This window comes from Sciurus carolinensis, chromosome 6, assembly GCF_902686445.1.
Source record: "Sciurus carolinensis chromosome 6, mSciCar1.2, whole genome shotgun sequence".
Classification (NCBI taxonomy): domain Eukaryota; kingdom Metazoa; phylum Chordata; class Mammalia; order Rodentia; family Sciuridae; genus Sciurus; species Sciurus carolinensis.
The window spans coordinates 157,749,518-157,762,625 of NC_062218.1; the positions used below are offsets into that span (position 1 = coordinate 157,749,518).

At 42.1% G+C, this 13,108-nt stretch overlaps 1 protein-coding gene across 1 annotated transcript; it reads left to right on the forward strand.

Annotated features, from left to right (window-relative positions):
- Nucleotides 1–1,153: 1,153 nt before the first annotated feature.
- C6H5orf58 (chromosome 6 C5orf58 homolog) lies at nt 1,154–12,776 on the forward strand. Its single transcript, XM_047555278.1, has 6 exons — nt 1,154–1,309; nt 1,739–1,952; nt 2,999–3,096; nt 6,892–6,964; nt 7,855–7,948; nt 12,507–12,776. Exons 5-6 carry the CDS (start codon nt 7,855–7,857, stop codon nt 12,656–12,658), a joined length of 246 nt encoding a protein of 81 aa, XP_047411234.1. The 5' UTR covers nt 1,154–1,309; nt 1,739–1,952; nt 2,999–3,096; nt 6,892–6,964; the 3' UTR covers nt 12,659–12,776.
- The last annotated feature ends 332 nt before the right edge of the window (nt 12,777–13,108 follow it).

Below are 13,108 nucleotides of genomic sequence, written 5' to 3' on the forward strand. Positions count from 1 at the left end.
CTCCGCAGGGAGCCAGTAAGGACGTGCTTGCAAGCAGCTCAGGCCGCAGGGGCTGATGTCCAGGCATCAGAGGTGGGAAAGTTCTGAGTACAGAATGTACATTTCAAATAGACATATATCAGTTTCTAGCCCTACACTCTCCATTACGATGGCAAATAAAACTAGAGACCAAAGAACTAAAATAAAATACAGGGAAGGAAACAGAAGAAATAAGACCTAAGTTTAAATGAGGCTGGTCCACCCATCTCCTCCTCCCCACCTGAGAGAACGGAGCACACCCTGCTGGGCCAGGGGAGGCCCTGCACCCCACACACTTTGCCCCCTCATTAAGTGGGCCTTACTTAGAACTAAAATTATATAATTAGTTTTAATGCACTGAATCCTGGCCTCAGAGCCAAGGTGAGTTTCAGTGGTGTTCCGGTGCTTGAGGCCTGCAGATACCCAGGAAGCCGAAGGCAGTGTTCTTCACGAGGGACACACAGACCACCTGGGGTCCAAGGGAAGGAGGAGTAAAGTACAAATTTAGGGAGCCCACCTTAGATTTGCTAAAGCAGTCTTTGAGGTGGGCCCCCAAATCTGGATTTCCACAAACTCCCTGAGTACTATCGTACAGCATAAAGCTTGAGAAGTTCTGCTTTGAGGTGATGGGTAGACCCCACTGAGAAGTGACCTGACGATAAAATAGATGCGGTTGGGGTTAAAATTGTAGCTGGGCTGAATAAATAAACACAAAGAAATAACATCCCCCTTAAGCCTCATAATCAAAAATGCTAATAGTGATTGTTAACATTTGGTGAAATTCTTCCACACTTGCCTTCACACACACACACACTCCTTTCTTCATAAGGAAAGGTGAGTGCAGACTTACATTCTAGTGTGACTGACTTCATAAACGTGTCGTATGTCTTTTCATAGAGACTCATTCTTCAAGGCAAGGCGGGCTGAGGAGCAGGTGGTGTGGGGGCGGGGCCGTGCTCCAGGCAGAGGGCCTTGGATCAGGAGCTATGCCTTTAATAAACAGGGAGTACTGTTGGGGGCTGGCTGGCTGGCATAATAGAATTAGAAACATTTTTTATGTGGGACAGAGACCTGTGCTCTCTGATTGGCGGATCTCTGGAAATAAACCCAACCTGTGTCATGAACAGGCCTTGCTGGATGAAGGTATCATCTAAAAGCAAAGCACAAGCAGATTGCAGACAAAAAGACGGGCAGGCGAGTGTGACAGCTCAGTGCCTCGCTGAATGCGGTCAGTGTCTGTCGGTCGCTGTCTTGAACACCAAGACGGAAGAGGAGAGCCCGTGCGGACACAGTAAGTGCCTCCATCTACTGTTCTGAACATGACCTTGGAAAGCCTCAGCGTCCCGAGGCTTCCAAACCTACTGAATCCCAGGGCTTCACGTTGTTTGCTTTTCTTCTTTCCTGGCGGAAGCGTGTGGGGTTAACACGCCACATTTAGCAACTGGCAGGCTGTGGGGTTATATCTGAATCTGAGTGCCACAGGACATTCAGGACAAACTTACACAAAACAATTGTTATTTCTCCAAAATTTGAATTTAAGTGCATGTCCTGTTTGGTTTTTTTTGTTTTTTGTTTTTTTTTTTCTGGCAACCCTACTTGGCGAGCTTCCTATTTAGAGGGACATGCTGACACAGAACTCTAATTTCTTTCTTAGTGGTGAAAACACTTCAGCTGACCTAGGAGCAAGGTAGATTTTTGGTATTATCTTTTTGTGTTGCAGAAGTGTTTTTTCTCTCCTGGAGAGAAAGGACATGACTGTCTAATGTCACATCAGCTACTAGAAGACGGCAGTGGGCAGCAAATCCAGCTTTCGTTTGAGATCACAGAGGCTGCCAACTGCTTGCTCCTTGCTTCCTTTATGTGGCTGGCCGGGGGAAATCACTGGTTGAGTACAGAGGAGTCTTTGATCTTTCCACACTGGTCGTGCTTCTCAGGTAACAATCCAAGTACATGCAGGGGTTGCTGCTTCCCAGATTTGTGTAGACCTGGCTTGTTTCGAAGGGAGTTGGTGCTCCGGCAGGTAGCAGGTCCTTAGACACACAGGCCAGTGCTTTTAATTGATAATGAGCAGGCAGAGGAGGGAAACGGGAGCCCTGAGATCCAGTGGAAAAAGTGAGATAATTTACTCAATTTGTTTTCCTGGAAACCAAGACTTTGTGTCCAGGACTTGTAATAAAGCTAACTGAGGCACAGACTCGGCTCCATAAAACGCTTAATGGGCCTGTTTTGATAACTGCCTTTCTCTTTAGGGGGGAATTTACCAGCCTTTTAATCTCCTTCACTGAATTAGCATTAGATCAACAACTGCAACCCAATGCCTGTTGGGTTCCAGTAAACTGTTGTATTCTCAAACTGATTAAAGAAGACAGATCTTTTTTTAGGGTCTCAACTATAACAGTCTCAAGCATTAAGTAGCACATCATGCTTTTAAAGTTTTATCTTCTTAGGGAAAAAAACAAAAGGACAGAGGTATAGTTGTTTAAAGAGGTAAAATATGACAATAAGTAGTCATCATTGCTCCCAGACAATTTTATGGATGGAAATACATTATAGTTTTCCCCCGAGTTTTCGATCTGTTTTTTTTTTCTTATAACAATTATTTAAAAGAAAAACAAAGTTGATCCTTCTTTATGAATAAACAGCTTAATGATGTCCTGTTTCAGATGCAGTCATTTGAATCTATAAGAAAAAAATTGGTGCTTTTGGGTGGGTGGAAAGGACTTTAGATCCCACGAAAAGTTCTGAGAGTCTGGTAAGGTGGATTCTAGCCATGGGTTAGGCAGTGGCAGTTCCTGAAAATTCTTGGTTTGTTCATGAAACGGTTCATTGTGCTTGGGAGCTTGGGACACCATGTCTCCCCAAGCCAGCCCCCATCATCACGTGATCTTCAGGCTCCTCAGTCCTAATGCTAGACTCAGTCACCTACTGTTTTCAATCAACTTCTCCCAAATAGCCTTTTTTCTTCTGCTGTTATCTACAGGGTGCTTCCAAACACACATGGGAAATCATGTAGGTTTGGGGTGAAGTTTGCTTTTGTCTGCATCAAAATAAGAAAGCAGTGGAAAAAGGATACATCTGGTAAGTTTTTTGTTAAACTGGCCTTATTCCCAAATTGTATGCTTACTTTTATTTTCCCTTTTGTTTTTATGTACCCTTGCTTTTATAAAACAGTGATGCCAGTTTTGTTTTATTTCTATCATTAATGCCCTTCATTCAGAAAATAAATGTTGGGTCACCCCACGTTGGTATGCTTATGTGTACAGTCTTACATGCATTTTTAAGTTCTCTGATCTATGACATTCAAAACATCTGTAAGCTATCATGTACTCACTTAGCATCTCAAGAGAGGTGGTTTCAGGTTGCTAGGCTGTGGTAACAACACACCACAAGCTGGGTGCTGCAACAGTAGAATGAGCTTCTCAGGAAGTCCAAGATCAAGGTGTCAGCAGGGGGCTTCTCTTCATCACTTGGAGATGGCCACCGTCCTGTCCTGTGTGTCCTTACATGGTCTTTACTCCATGTGCACACACTCTGGAGTCTCTGCATGTCCAAATTTCCTCCTCATATAAAGGATACCAGTTAGACTGGATTAGGGCTGTTTTACTCAGCTTTTTCTCTGCTGTGACTAAATGATCTGACCAGCACAATTATAGCGGAGGAAAGGTTTACTTGAGGGCTCACAGTTTCAGAGGTCTTAGTCCATAGAACGCCAGCTCCATTCCTTGGGGTTCAAGCAGAACATCATGGCAGAAGAGCTTGGCAGAGGGAAGCAGCTCACATCATCAGGAAGCAGAGAGAGAGTTTCCACTCTTCAGATACAATATATGTACCCCATAACCACGCCCTGATTCCCACCTCCTCCAGCCACACCCTACCACTTCAGTTACCACTCAGTTAATCCCTAGCAGGGGATTAACTCACTGATTGTGTTAGCTCTCACAACCCAATCATGTCTCCTTTAAACCTTCTTGCATTGTCTCACCTGTGAGTTTTTGGGGGACACCACATCTAAACCATAACAAGGGCCAACTCTTAACACCTCCATTTTAATCACCTCTTTAAAGACCCTGTCTCCAAATACATTCACATTCTGAAACACTTGGGGTTAGGATTTCAGCAAATGAATTTGAGACCCTGCACACAATTCAGCCCAAGGCAGTGATACTCTGGTCTACAAGACAACATATTGTAGAGAAAAGAATAGAAAGACCCAGAATCACACAGATAGGATGCATAAGGTTCTGTCCTTTCCTGGTCTTGAACCCTTGAGCAGGAACTGAGCTGAGATTAAGTTTCTTAGCCATATAAATGGGATGAGAGTAACTTCTGAGTTATCAGAAAATTAAAACTTCTGACATTATATATGACGCACAGTGAGTATCCAAAGAGTTTTGTTCTGCTGAGCCCTTTTAACACCTTACTCGGCACTCAGAGCATTAGGGGAAACACACATAAACAGACTCCACCAAATTTAAACTATTAAGTGAGGCACACACAGTCACAGAAGCTGGTGTGAAACTGCATAGTTGGGTAGGGTTGATTCAAGAAGCTGCCTGTGGGAATTTTGAAAGGCACATACAGCACATTGAGAACTAAGAAGTCTTAGAAGGGTAGAATTATTGGAGACTATAGAATCCCAAATTCTAAAAAGCAGGGGATGTGTCCCACTAGTGATACAAGGTATATCTGCATATGACACAAAGGCATTAACAACATGTACCTGAACAGGGAGAGCTATTCCTCTTTCAAAATCTTCCTGATTTTATTCAGAAGAAAGTCTCAGTTTTCCCTAGACTGCCTTTAACACTTCTCTAACAATAAGACCCTATTTTAACAAAGATCCATCAGGAGGCAAGCTCATCTAACTATTTAAAATACTGTCTTATTTTCATTACTTAAATTTAAATTTTCATTATTTAAATTTAAATAATTATTTTCATTATTTCATTATTTCTTTATTTTCCCTGTAACCTGCTGTTTATGCTTCATTCCATTTACACTGATGACTCACAAATTTTAAAATAAACTTTCAAAGGAAGTAGATTTCAAATGTGTAGGTAATAATAGCAATGTCAGTACTACAAGTTTTTGTCAGTCATTACTCTGACCATCCCTGAGTAAAATTTGGAAAATACCCGTATAGTCCGTGTGTCTCATCTATCTAACTCTGCATTAGGTAACAAATTCTTCATTGTTAAAATGAATATAAAATAAATAACAGGCTGTGTTATGGCTTGTCAGCAAAGCACTGGTTCATACATATATACATACTGTATACTGTGTATACAGAGGAGGTTTAGAGAAGGTGAAGACCTTCCTAGCATGGGATGCTGGAGGAGATCAAAGCTCCTCACCAAGACTAGACAATAACCCAGGGCACCACGTAAACTCTGTGGGTCAGCACCAAGGGTTGAAGGGACAGAGTCTCCCCTTGGAATCAAGAAGAGATGGCTTGGATCCCAGCTTCTCCACTTGGCAAGAAACCACTGTACCTCTCAGCTTACTCTTCACTCGTCTGTAAAAATTTAGAGGAATGATACTAACATTTATGGGGCACTTGTACAGTGCCAAGCACTTTTGAGGAATTATCTCAACTCTCAAAATAACAAAGGCAGCTTCTCATTCCATAGGACAGATGAGGGCACTGGGCTGAATGGCTACACAGCCTGCCTGTGTCTACGCAGCTAAACAAATGGTGGAATAGGATTCAGAACCAGGCAGTTGCGGTCCAGAATCTGGTCGCCTCCACGCAGAAAGCGTCGGCAACTCTCCTACCCAGGGCTTCACTCACAGCCTGGCTTCCAGAACCTTCCCCGCGGTGACGAGGCCAGAAGCTGCACTTCTCAGGAAGCCCCGGCAGGAGAGTCAGCCAATCAGGAAGCCCCAGGCGGGAGAGTCGGCCAATCAGGAAGTCCCAGGCCAGCCAGCCAGCCAATTAGGAAGCCAGCCGGCCGACCAATCAGGAAGGCCGGCTTCACAGTCCTGGCCGGCTCGCCGCATCCCCCAGTCACAACTTCGGTGGCGGTTGGCCGGGTTGGTGAGGACGGGCGGCGCTGGTGGGCAGGCCGGGTCACTGGGTTTTTAACCTGTGCGCTGTTGCCGGCGAGGACGACCACGGTCTCCAGGCTCCTTCTCCAGCCACCGGGCGGGCGGGCGTGCCTCGCCGGGGCTCCTTGCGGGCAGAAGGGCCAGGGCTGGCAGGTGGCCAGTGACCCCTCGTCCGCGGGCCAGGGCCGCAGCCTCGTTCTCGGGACAGGAGGGGAAGCTGGGGACCCGTCCACGCCCCCTGGGCGCGGCGGCCGTTGGGCGCTGGGAAGGCCGGGGTGGCCTTTGGCTGCCGTTGAGCTCCGCTGGCCTGCGTGCCTCCCTCGGTCTGCGACATGTTGGCCTCGCTCCACCCCGTCTGCTCCACTTTTCGCCTCCGGGCTTAACTGTTTGACACCCCCACCACCCCGGGGTGGTCCAGCGCCCCGGAGGAGGTCAGACCCTCCTGGCCCGGGCCTGTGCGGAGGGATCCAGACCCCCATCTGTGTGTCCCCCCCCCCCACACACACTCGCACCCCCTGGGCGGAAGCCGCTCAGTTGGGCATTTCGCTACCCACTTAGTTTCACTCCTGCTTTTTTAGTTATTTACACTTATTCTTTGCTTTTGAAGTTCCTTAATTCCCCCGCCTCATCCCTACCCTCCCTCTTTATTGACTTTTTCTTTCCTTTTTAAAATCGTGTTTCCTTGTCCTCAAACCTTAATCTTTTGGTTTGGCGCGCCCAGGTAAGATTGTTGATCCTCCCTTTTTAGCACAGAGCGCCTTGAAAGTGGATGTGAAGTGTATTTTACTGATTGATGTCTGGAAAACAAAACTATTTCTTTTACAGTGTCTCTGAAGTGAGTGAAATTGGATGAATTCCTCTGTTTCAGGAAAAGGCAGTGGCAAGGATTGATTTAAAGGTGAGTTTGTTTTCATTATTTTGGACAAAAGTCTGACCCTTAACTGCCCAGCTTGCACACTGCTGGAGGAGATGCGTGCTAATCCTGGTTTATTTTTTCTAGTCATTTTGAGAGACATTTGAAGGGCTGAAGGTTAGTCTTTATACTTGTATCTGACTGGATTGAGTGTGTAAGGTACTGACTATATAACATGGTAATGGGTTGATTTATACACTTCAGTTAACCCATATTAAAATGTGTGCTGCCCTAACACTTGTACCTAACGTGGCCGTTTTGTCATCCACTTGGACAATGAGTTATAATCAGATCCTATTTTGAGTTTTACTTTGTACTTAAGTCATAAGTGGATCCTGTCATTCAAGAATAAATTAGAGACATTGACTTACATAAACACAGAAGATGTTACACGATTGCTAAATCATCAAGTGTTATACAAGTGTCGCGCTTTCTGAAAAGAGGCCATCTTCGTTTCAATTGTAAGGCCCCATCTTGTGGATATGGTTTGATTAAAGAAGAAGAAAAACTCATTCCAAGAATTCCAGTTGGAGTTGTTTTCATTTGGAAAAATATTATGAAATAGATTAATGCCTTTCCGTGTTAGAAGTCTAACTAATGAAGCCAGATACTATGCCTAAAAATGAAGTATCATCAGTTCTGAAATAACATTTTTTTTTAGAAATACTGAAAGTTCAAGTATATATATATAAATAAATAAATATACATTTTTTATTTATTTATTTGCAGTACTGGGGATTGAACTCAGGGCCTTGTGCTTGCGAGGCAAGCCCTCTACCAGCTGAGCTATCTCCCCAGCCCAAGTTCAAGTATTTTTAAAGTACACATAAATACTTCTGGCTTATGTATCATTTTCATTTCTCTTTTAAAATCAGATGTTTAAGAATAATGTTACTGATCATAAGCAAAAGGTGGAAGCCATGATTAAAGATATTAACACAATCTCTTTGGAGTTGAAGAAGATGAAAGGTAAGTATGAAATCACTAAAATGTTTGCATGTTATAAAATAAATGGTAGAGCTAATTTGTGTTGGATTCCTCTATTAGGAAATGTTGACAATACAATCCGTATTAGATCTGTAAAAATGAATTAGGTTTGAGCATTGACCCAGGAGTAAGTAGACCCATGTTCTTTTCCCTGACACTAACAAGCTTCTTGTGTTGTCTAACCTCTGGATTTACCTCTCTTCCTCTCCTCCTGCACACCATTCAGTGACTCTGTCACATTCTACAAAAGTGTGTCTTTATTGAATTCTTACTAAGTTCATAAGGTTCATTCCAAATTAATAATTTTGATTCTGTGAGTTAAGGATTCTTCATTTTAACCAGGTTCATAGAGTCACAGCAGACCTTATAAGTCATGTTTAGTCACTAACCTCACAAATATATTCCATTTTTTTATCTTAGGTGTGTAAAATTTCCATGATATAATATTTCTAGGGATAATCTATCTCTGAGCAAACATTCCTTGTCTTGGGGAACTCCATATCTCACCAGTCAACCCCTCTGTTTTAGACAGTTCCTCTTATGGACTAGCTGAAATCTGTTCCCCTGTTCCTTTTACCTCTGGGTCCTGTTTCTAACCATGAAAACTACAGTGAATGTATAGTTATTATTCTTAGAACTCTTGAATATTTATAGATATCCTGTGTCAGTTACGAGTCCTTGAGCTTCAAGTAACAAAATATCAACTTAGCATGACTTCTGCAATAAAGAATAATGAGATCTAATGGAGGGCATCCCTAAAGTTAATTCAGACACTTAAAGATTTCGTTAGACCAGGTTTTTCCCCTCTTTTTTCTCATGTTTACTCTGTCACTCACACTCATGGGCATTACCTTCAGAGGTGACCATGCACAGACATTGTCTCAGTCTGTCTCTGTATCTAAGCATTCCCCAGATCCCTGCAGCACATTTCCCCTTTCCTTTCATTGACCAGATTTGCATCACATGCGGATCCCTACAGCAGCCAAAGCCAAGGGCAGTGGGACTGCCAAGACCGGTTTGGACCAGTTAGAATGCACTGCTGGAGCTGGGGAAAGGAGCACTTCAAATGGAACCAAGTTGTGCCACCAAGAAGAAGAAGGGAGCGGATGTTAGTTAGGCACCAGATAGTGAGTGCCTGTTCAGCTTTTCCACACGTTCTCCTTAGGGTATCACTTCCCAGACTTAGGTCTGTGAACCCTGCTGTCTCAAGAGATGTTAATAGATGATGTGCACTGAAACAGTCTATGTTCTGATCGTCAAATAAGTTGAGGGAGTGCTTACTATGTATCTCACAAATTCACAGTGAATATTAACAAAGACTGAGATGTTTGTTGAAAAGAAATCTGATTAACTTTTATTACCTCTCAAAAACTAATCTAAATACTAGGTGAAGATTCTCTTTCTAAAATGAAAATCTTCTGGAAACCTTCATTGATTCACCAAGTCCTCAGGATAAAGTGCAAGACTCCCAGAATGGACTGTACAACCTTTTGAGATCTGTCTCCCTCTCCAGTTCCATCCCTTTTCCCCTGCATGTTCTGTGCTTTGGCCATACTGAATTATTTGCATAACCATGCACCTAGTTTGTGTCTGTGCCTTAACACATATGCCTTCTGAAATCCCATTACTGCACCCCACCTCCTCCATACTAGGTTAATTGCTACTTATTAGTTGAGGTTACTTACACTGCTGTTTTTCACCTGGTATGTTTCCCTTCTACCCTTCCCTATAACCTGTCACACTGTGTTGTAATTGTATGTCTACTTACTTTTTCTCTCCCTGCCCAACTGGAACCTCCTTAAGAGTATTTCTAGTACTCAACACAGTTTCTTGATATAATGGCTTCTTGGAAATTTTTATTAAATAAACAATTGGTTCTGGATGCTTGCACTCATTTGAAACAATTAGGTGTTCAATTACTCCAAGATTTGATTTTATTTGTGAAACATTCATGAAGTAAAATAGGGATGATAAAAATGATAAACATGTTCCTGAAAAGTTGTATAGGCCAGGCAGTTAGTATATGTGGGAACTTAGACTAGGAGGTTAAATTTCTGTAAAGACTAAATGAACACTTCATTTATACTCACTTTATACTCAAAATAATCATGTCAGTGGATGACAGAATTTTACATGATTTAGGCATTCTCCTAAGAACTCTACAAAAATGATTTTAATTGTAATAACAATGCTGTAAGGTTGGTATAAGATTGGAATTATCAACATTGGCAATGACAGATGTGGAAAGTAGGTTAATTTATCAAGGTCAAACGTCTTGTCAGTGGTAGACCTGATTTTAAAATTCAAGTGATTTTAAAGAGACAGAAATCTACATGGTTTAAAAGATAATAACAACAAAACAGATACAAAGGGAAGCAAAGAGATAAGTCTAAACCCCGATGTCCAAAAATTTCAGAACTCTTTAGCAGGAGTGACTGGCTAAAACCAAGAAATAAACTCTCAACACTCAACACATGGCAACCCTGGAATTGTCTGGCAATAAGGATGAAGCAGAGCTGATACTGGGAACACTAGTTAAATGTTAAGAAATATAGATCCCTAAGATTTCTTCCACCGTCTGAACTGGACAAGCATCCCCCTTCTGTGACAGCAAACTCATGGTTAAAACAAAGAATCTCTTCCTGGAGCCACTAGTCAGAGTTGAGGGAGAGGATTGTACTGAAAATAGGATATTAAGACAAAGTTTACATTCCACATTCCTAGACCCCCTAAAACACTTGTAGCCAGATTTATATCTTTAAAACAGATTTTTTTCTTTTAGGAATTTGACCCACCTAAGACGAAAGACCTAAAGAAACGAAGTAAAGACTCCCCCAATAAAATAATCCAGAGATATCATCTGGCAGAGTAGATACTTGAGCATAGAGCTTCCAGTTCTTTTTATTATCATGCTCTTCAATATGAGCCCAAAACTATGGCATAACAGATATTTAAGGAAGGCAGAAAAAATGAAAAACAAAACTTAGAAATCAATGAGAGAGAAGCAGTTCCTAAAGGGAGATAAAACTTGAAGAAACTACCGTTAATCCACAGAAGTAGGAGAAGATGCTGTTGTTAAAAAGAAATAAGATACTACACAAATATTTAGGGAATAAGGAGTGCTTGGATATTAAAGTATGAAAGTAGAAGTGAAACTCTAGAAATATTGAGAAGGAAAGTGAAGAAATTGCCCGAGGGTATAGCGTAGAACAACAGAGAGGTAAAGTTCAGGTGGGGAAGAGGGACAAGATCAGTGAAGAAGTCCAGCACTGGGTAGCATTAGCATGCAGGCAATAGAGCAGGAACAAGTCATTGAAGACAATCTTGAGAAATTTTCCCAGAACTGAAGGACATGAATTTCTGTAATGGAAGAGATCAGCACGATGGATGAAAATAGATGCACCCCAGGGCACGGTATTGTGAAATTTCAGAACACTGAGAGAACAAGATCAGACAAACTGCTGAAGAGACGATAGAGACTGAGTATCATAGGAAACTTCTCGATAGCAGCACTGGAAGTGAGGAAACAGTGCAGCAGTGCCTTTGGAAATCTGAAGAAATAGTTTCCATTCAAATTTTTATAGCCAGTTAACCTGCATAATGGATATTAGTATATAAAGAGAAATTTTTAGACTTATACGCCTCCCCTTGCCCCTGGAGGCTACTGAACCTGTACTGCACCAAACAAGGTAGCAGACCAAAAGAGAGAGACATGGAAATTCTGGAAAAAGATCCAGGCCACAGAAGGGAAGGGTGGACAGAGTCCCTGGGATCGCGGTGAAGGGAGCTCCCTAGACCGCAGCCCAGCAGTCCTGGAGAGCAGTGGGCTCAGCGCAGCGTACCTGCAGGCTCCAGGAGAGCAGAGGTGTGCAGCAGTGGTTTAGCTAAGGCTTTGAAATGTGCTCCCGACGAACAACAAAGAAGTAGAACACAATTACTAATTGTGGTTGGGAGGTAACTTGCAGGAAAGGATGTCCTACTTATAAGAGTCAGCTGTGAAAGATATTTATGCAATTAAAATTTAAGCATTAAATATTGAGCTCCAGGAACTGTCCTCTAAGTGTGTTGGGGGAGTAGGGATTGAGTGAAAGAGCTATATCCCATCTTCTTGAGCCACAGCAGATGATACCCCAAATTAGAAAAAATGCCATTTAGAGATTTGGGAATAAACTACTTAACCACCCCGCCATGCACACAAAAATCAGATAGGAAGCAACAAAAGCAACACATAATGAGAACTATTTTTTGTAACATGACTTGTACACCTGATTCTTCATACTATGTATAACAAAAATAAGTTTAAAAATGTATGAATCAAATTCGCAAAAATCAAGTTACAGCATAGGAAAATCGCTGACTAGTTGGGCCTAAAGAGTATGTCAGCCAACTTTTATACCATGCCTGTTGTGTAGTGTATAAACCTAAGGCACACCTGAATTGTGGTTTAATCATTAATCTTTTGAAAAAACTAAATAAGGAAAAAGCTGTTATTCATGACCTGTGTCCTGTAATCTATCTGCTGTTATTTTGTTTTACTCAGAGCTCTCCCAGTTACTGCTTTGTGACCTTACTCTACATTTTAATAACCCTGTGAAGACAGAAGACTTAAAGGAAGCGGGAAGAAGCAACCCCCTGTTTGAAGAGTCTGAAGTATCTGATGTATCCCTTACTTCTAACAAATTTTCTGTCTGATTTTTTTTCTTTGGGGAGGGGGTTTACTGTGTTTGTTTTTACTGTTGAATTAACAAATCCGTGGGGGAATTGAGTTTACTAATATACTTAATATACTAAAACAAAATAAAAATAATTGTTGTAAATAAACACTTCATATTCTTGAAGGCTGCTTCATTGTGTGAGTGTTTCAGAGTGGCTTATTTGTTTCACCAGCAAGAGTCTGACATGGGAAGTCCACTATGGTAGTGCCTATCCTTTTTATCTTCTGCTCGATTTTGCTTAGGTTGCCAGTTATGAATTGTTAATGGGAATCACATGAGTTTACATTAATCACAACTCTCTTACTAGTACCACACAAACAATGGACACATTTATTGGGCCGTATAACTTGGCCACAGTGGAGTAGATTTCAGGGACTTCACAAATCATCTGACTCTAATTGTGTTTCTGTGTGTTGACCTCATCCTC

Excerpts from the sequence above, each read along its gene's own strand:
- C6H5orf58 (XM_047555278.1), top strand. The coding sequence starts at position 7,855 with ATGTTTAAGAATAATGTTACTGATCATAAGCAAAAGGTGGAAGCCATG. Across the intron at positions 7,949-12,506 it reads GGAGTTGAAGAAGATGAAAG|AGCTCTCCCAGTTACTGCTT; the intron begins GTAAGTATGAAA and ends TGTTTTACTCAG.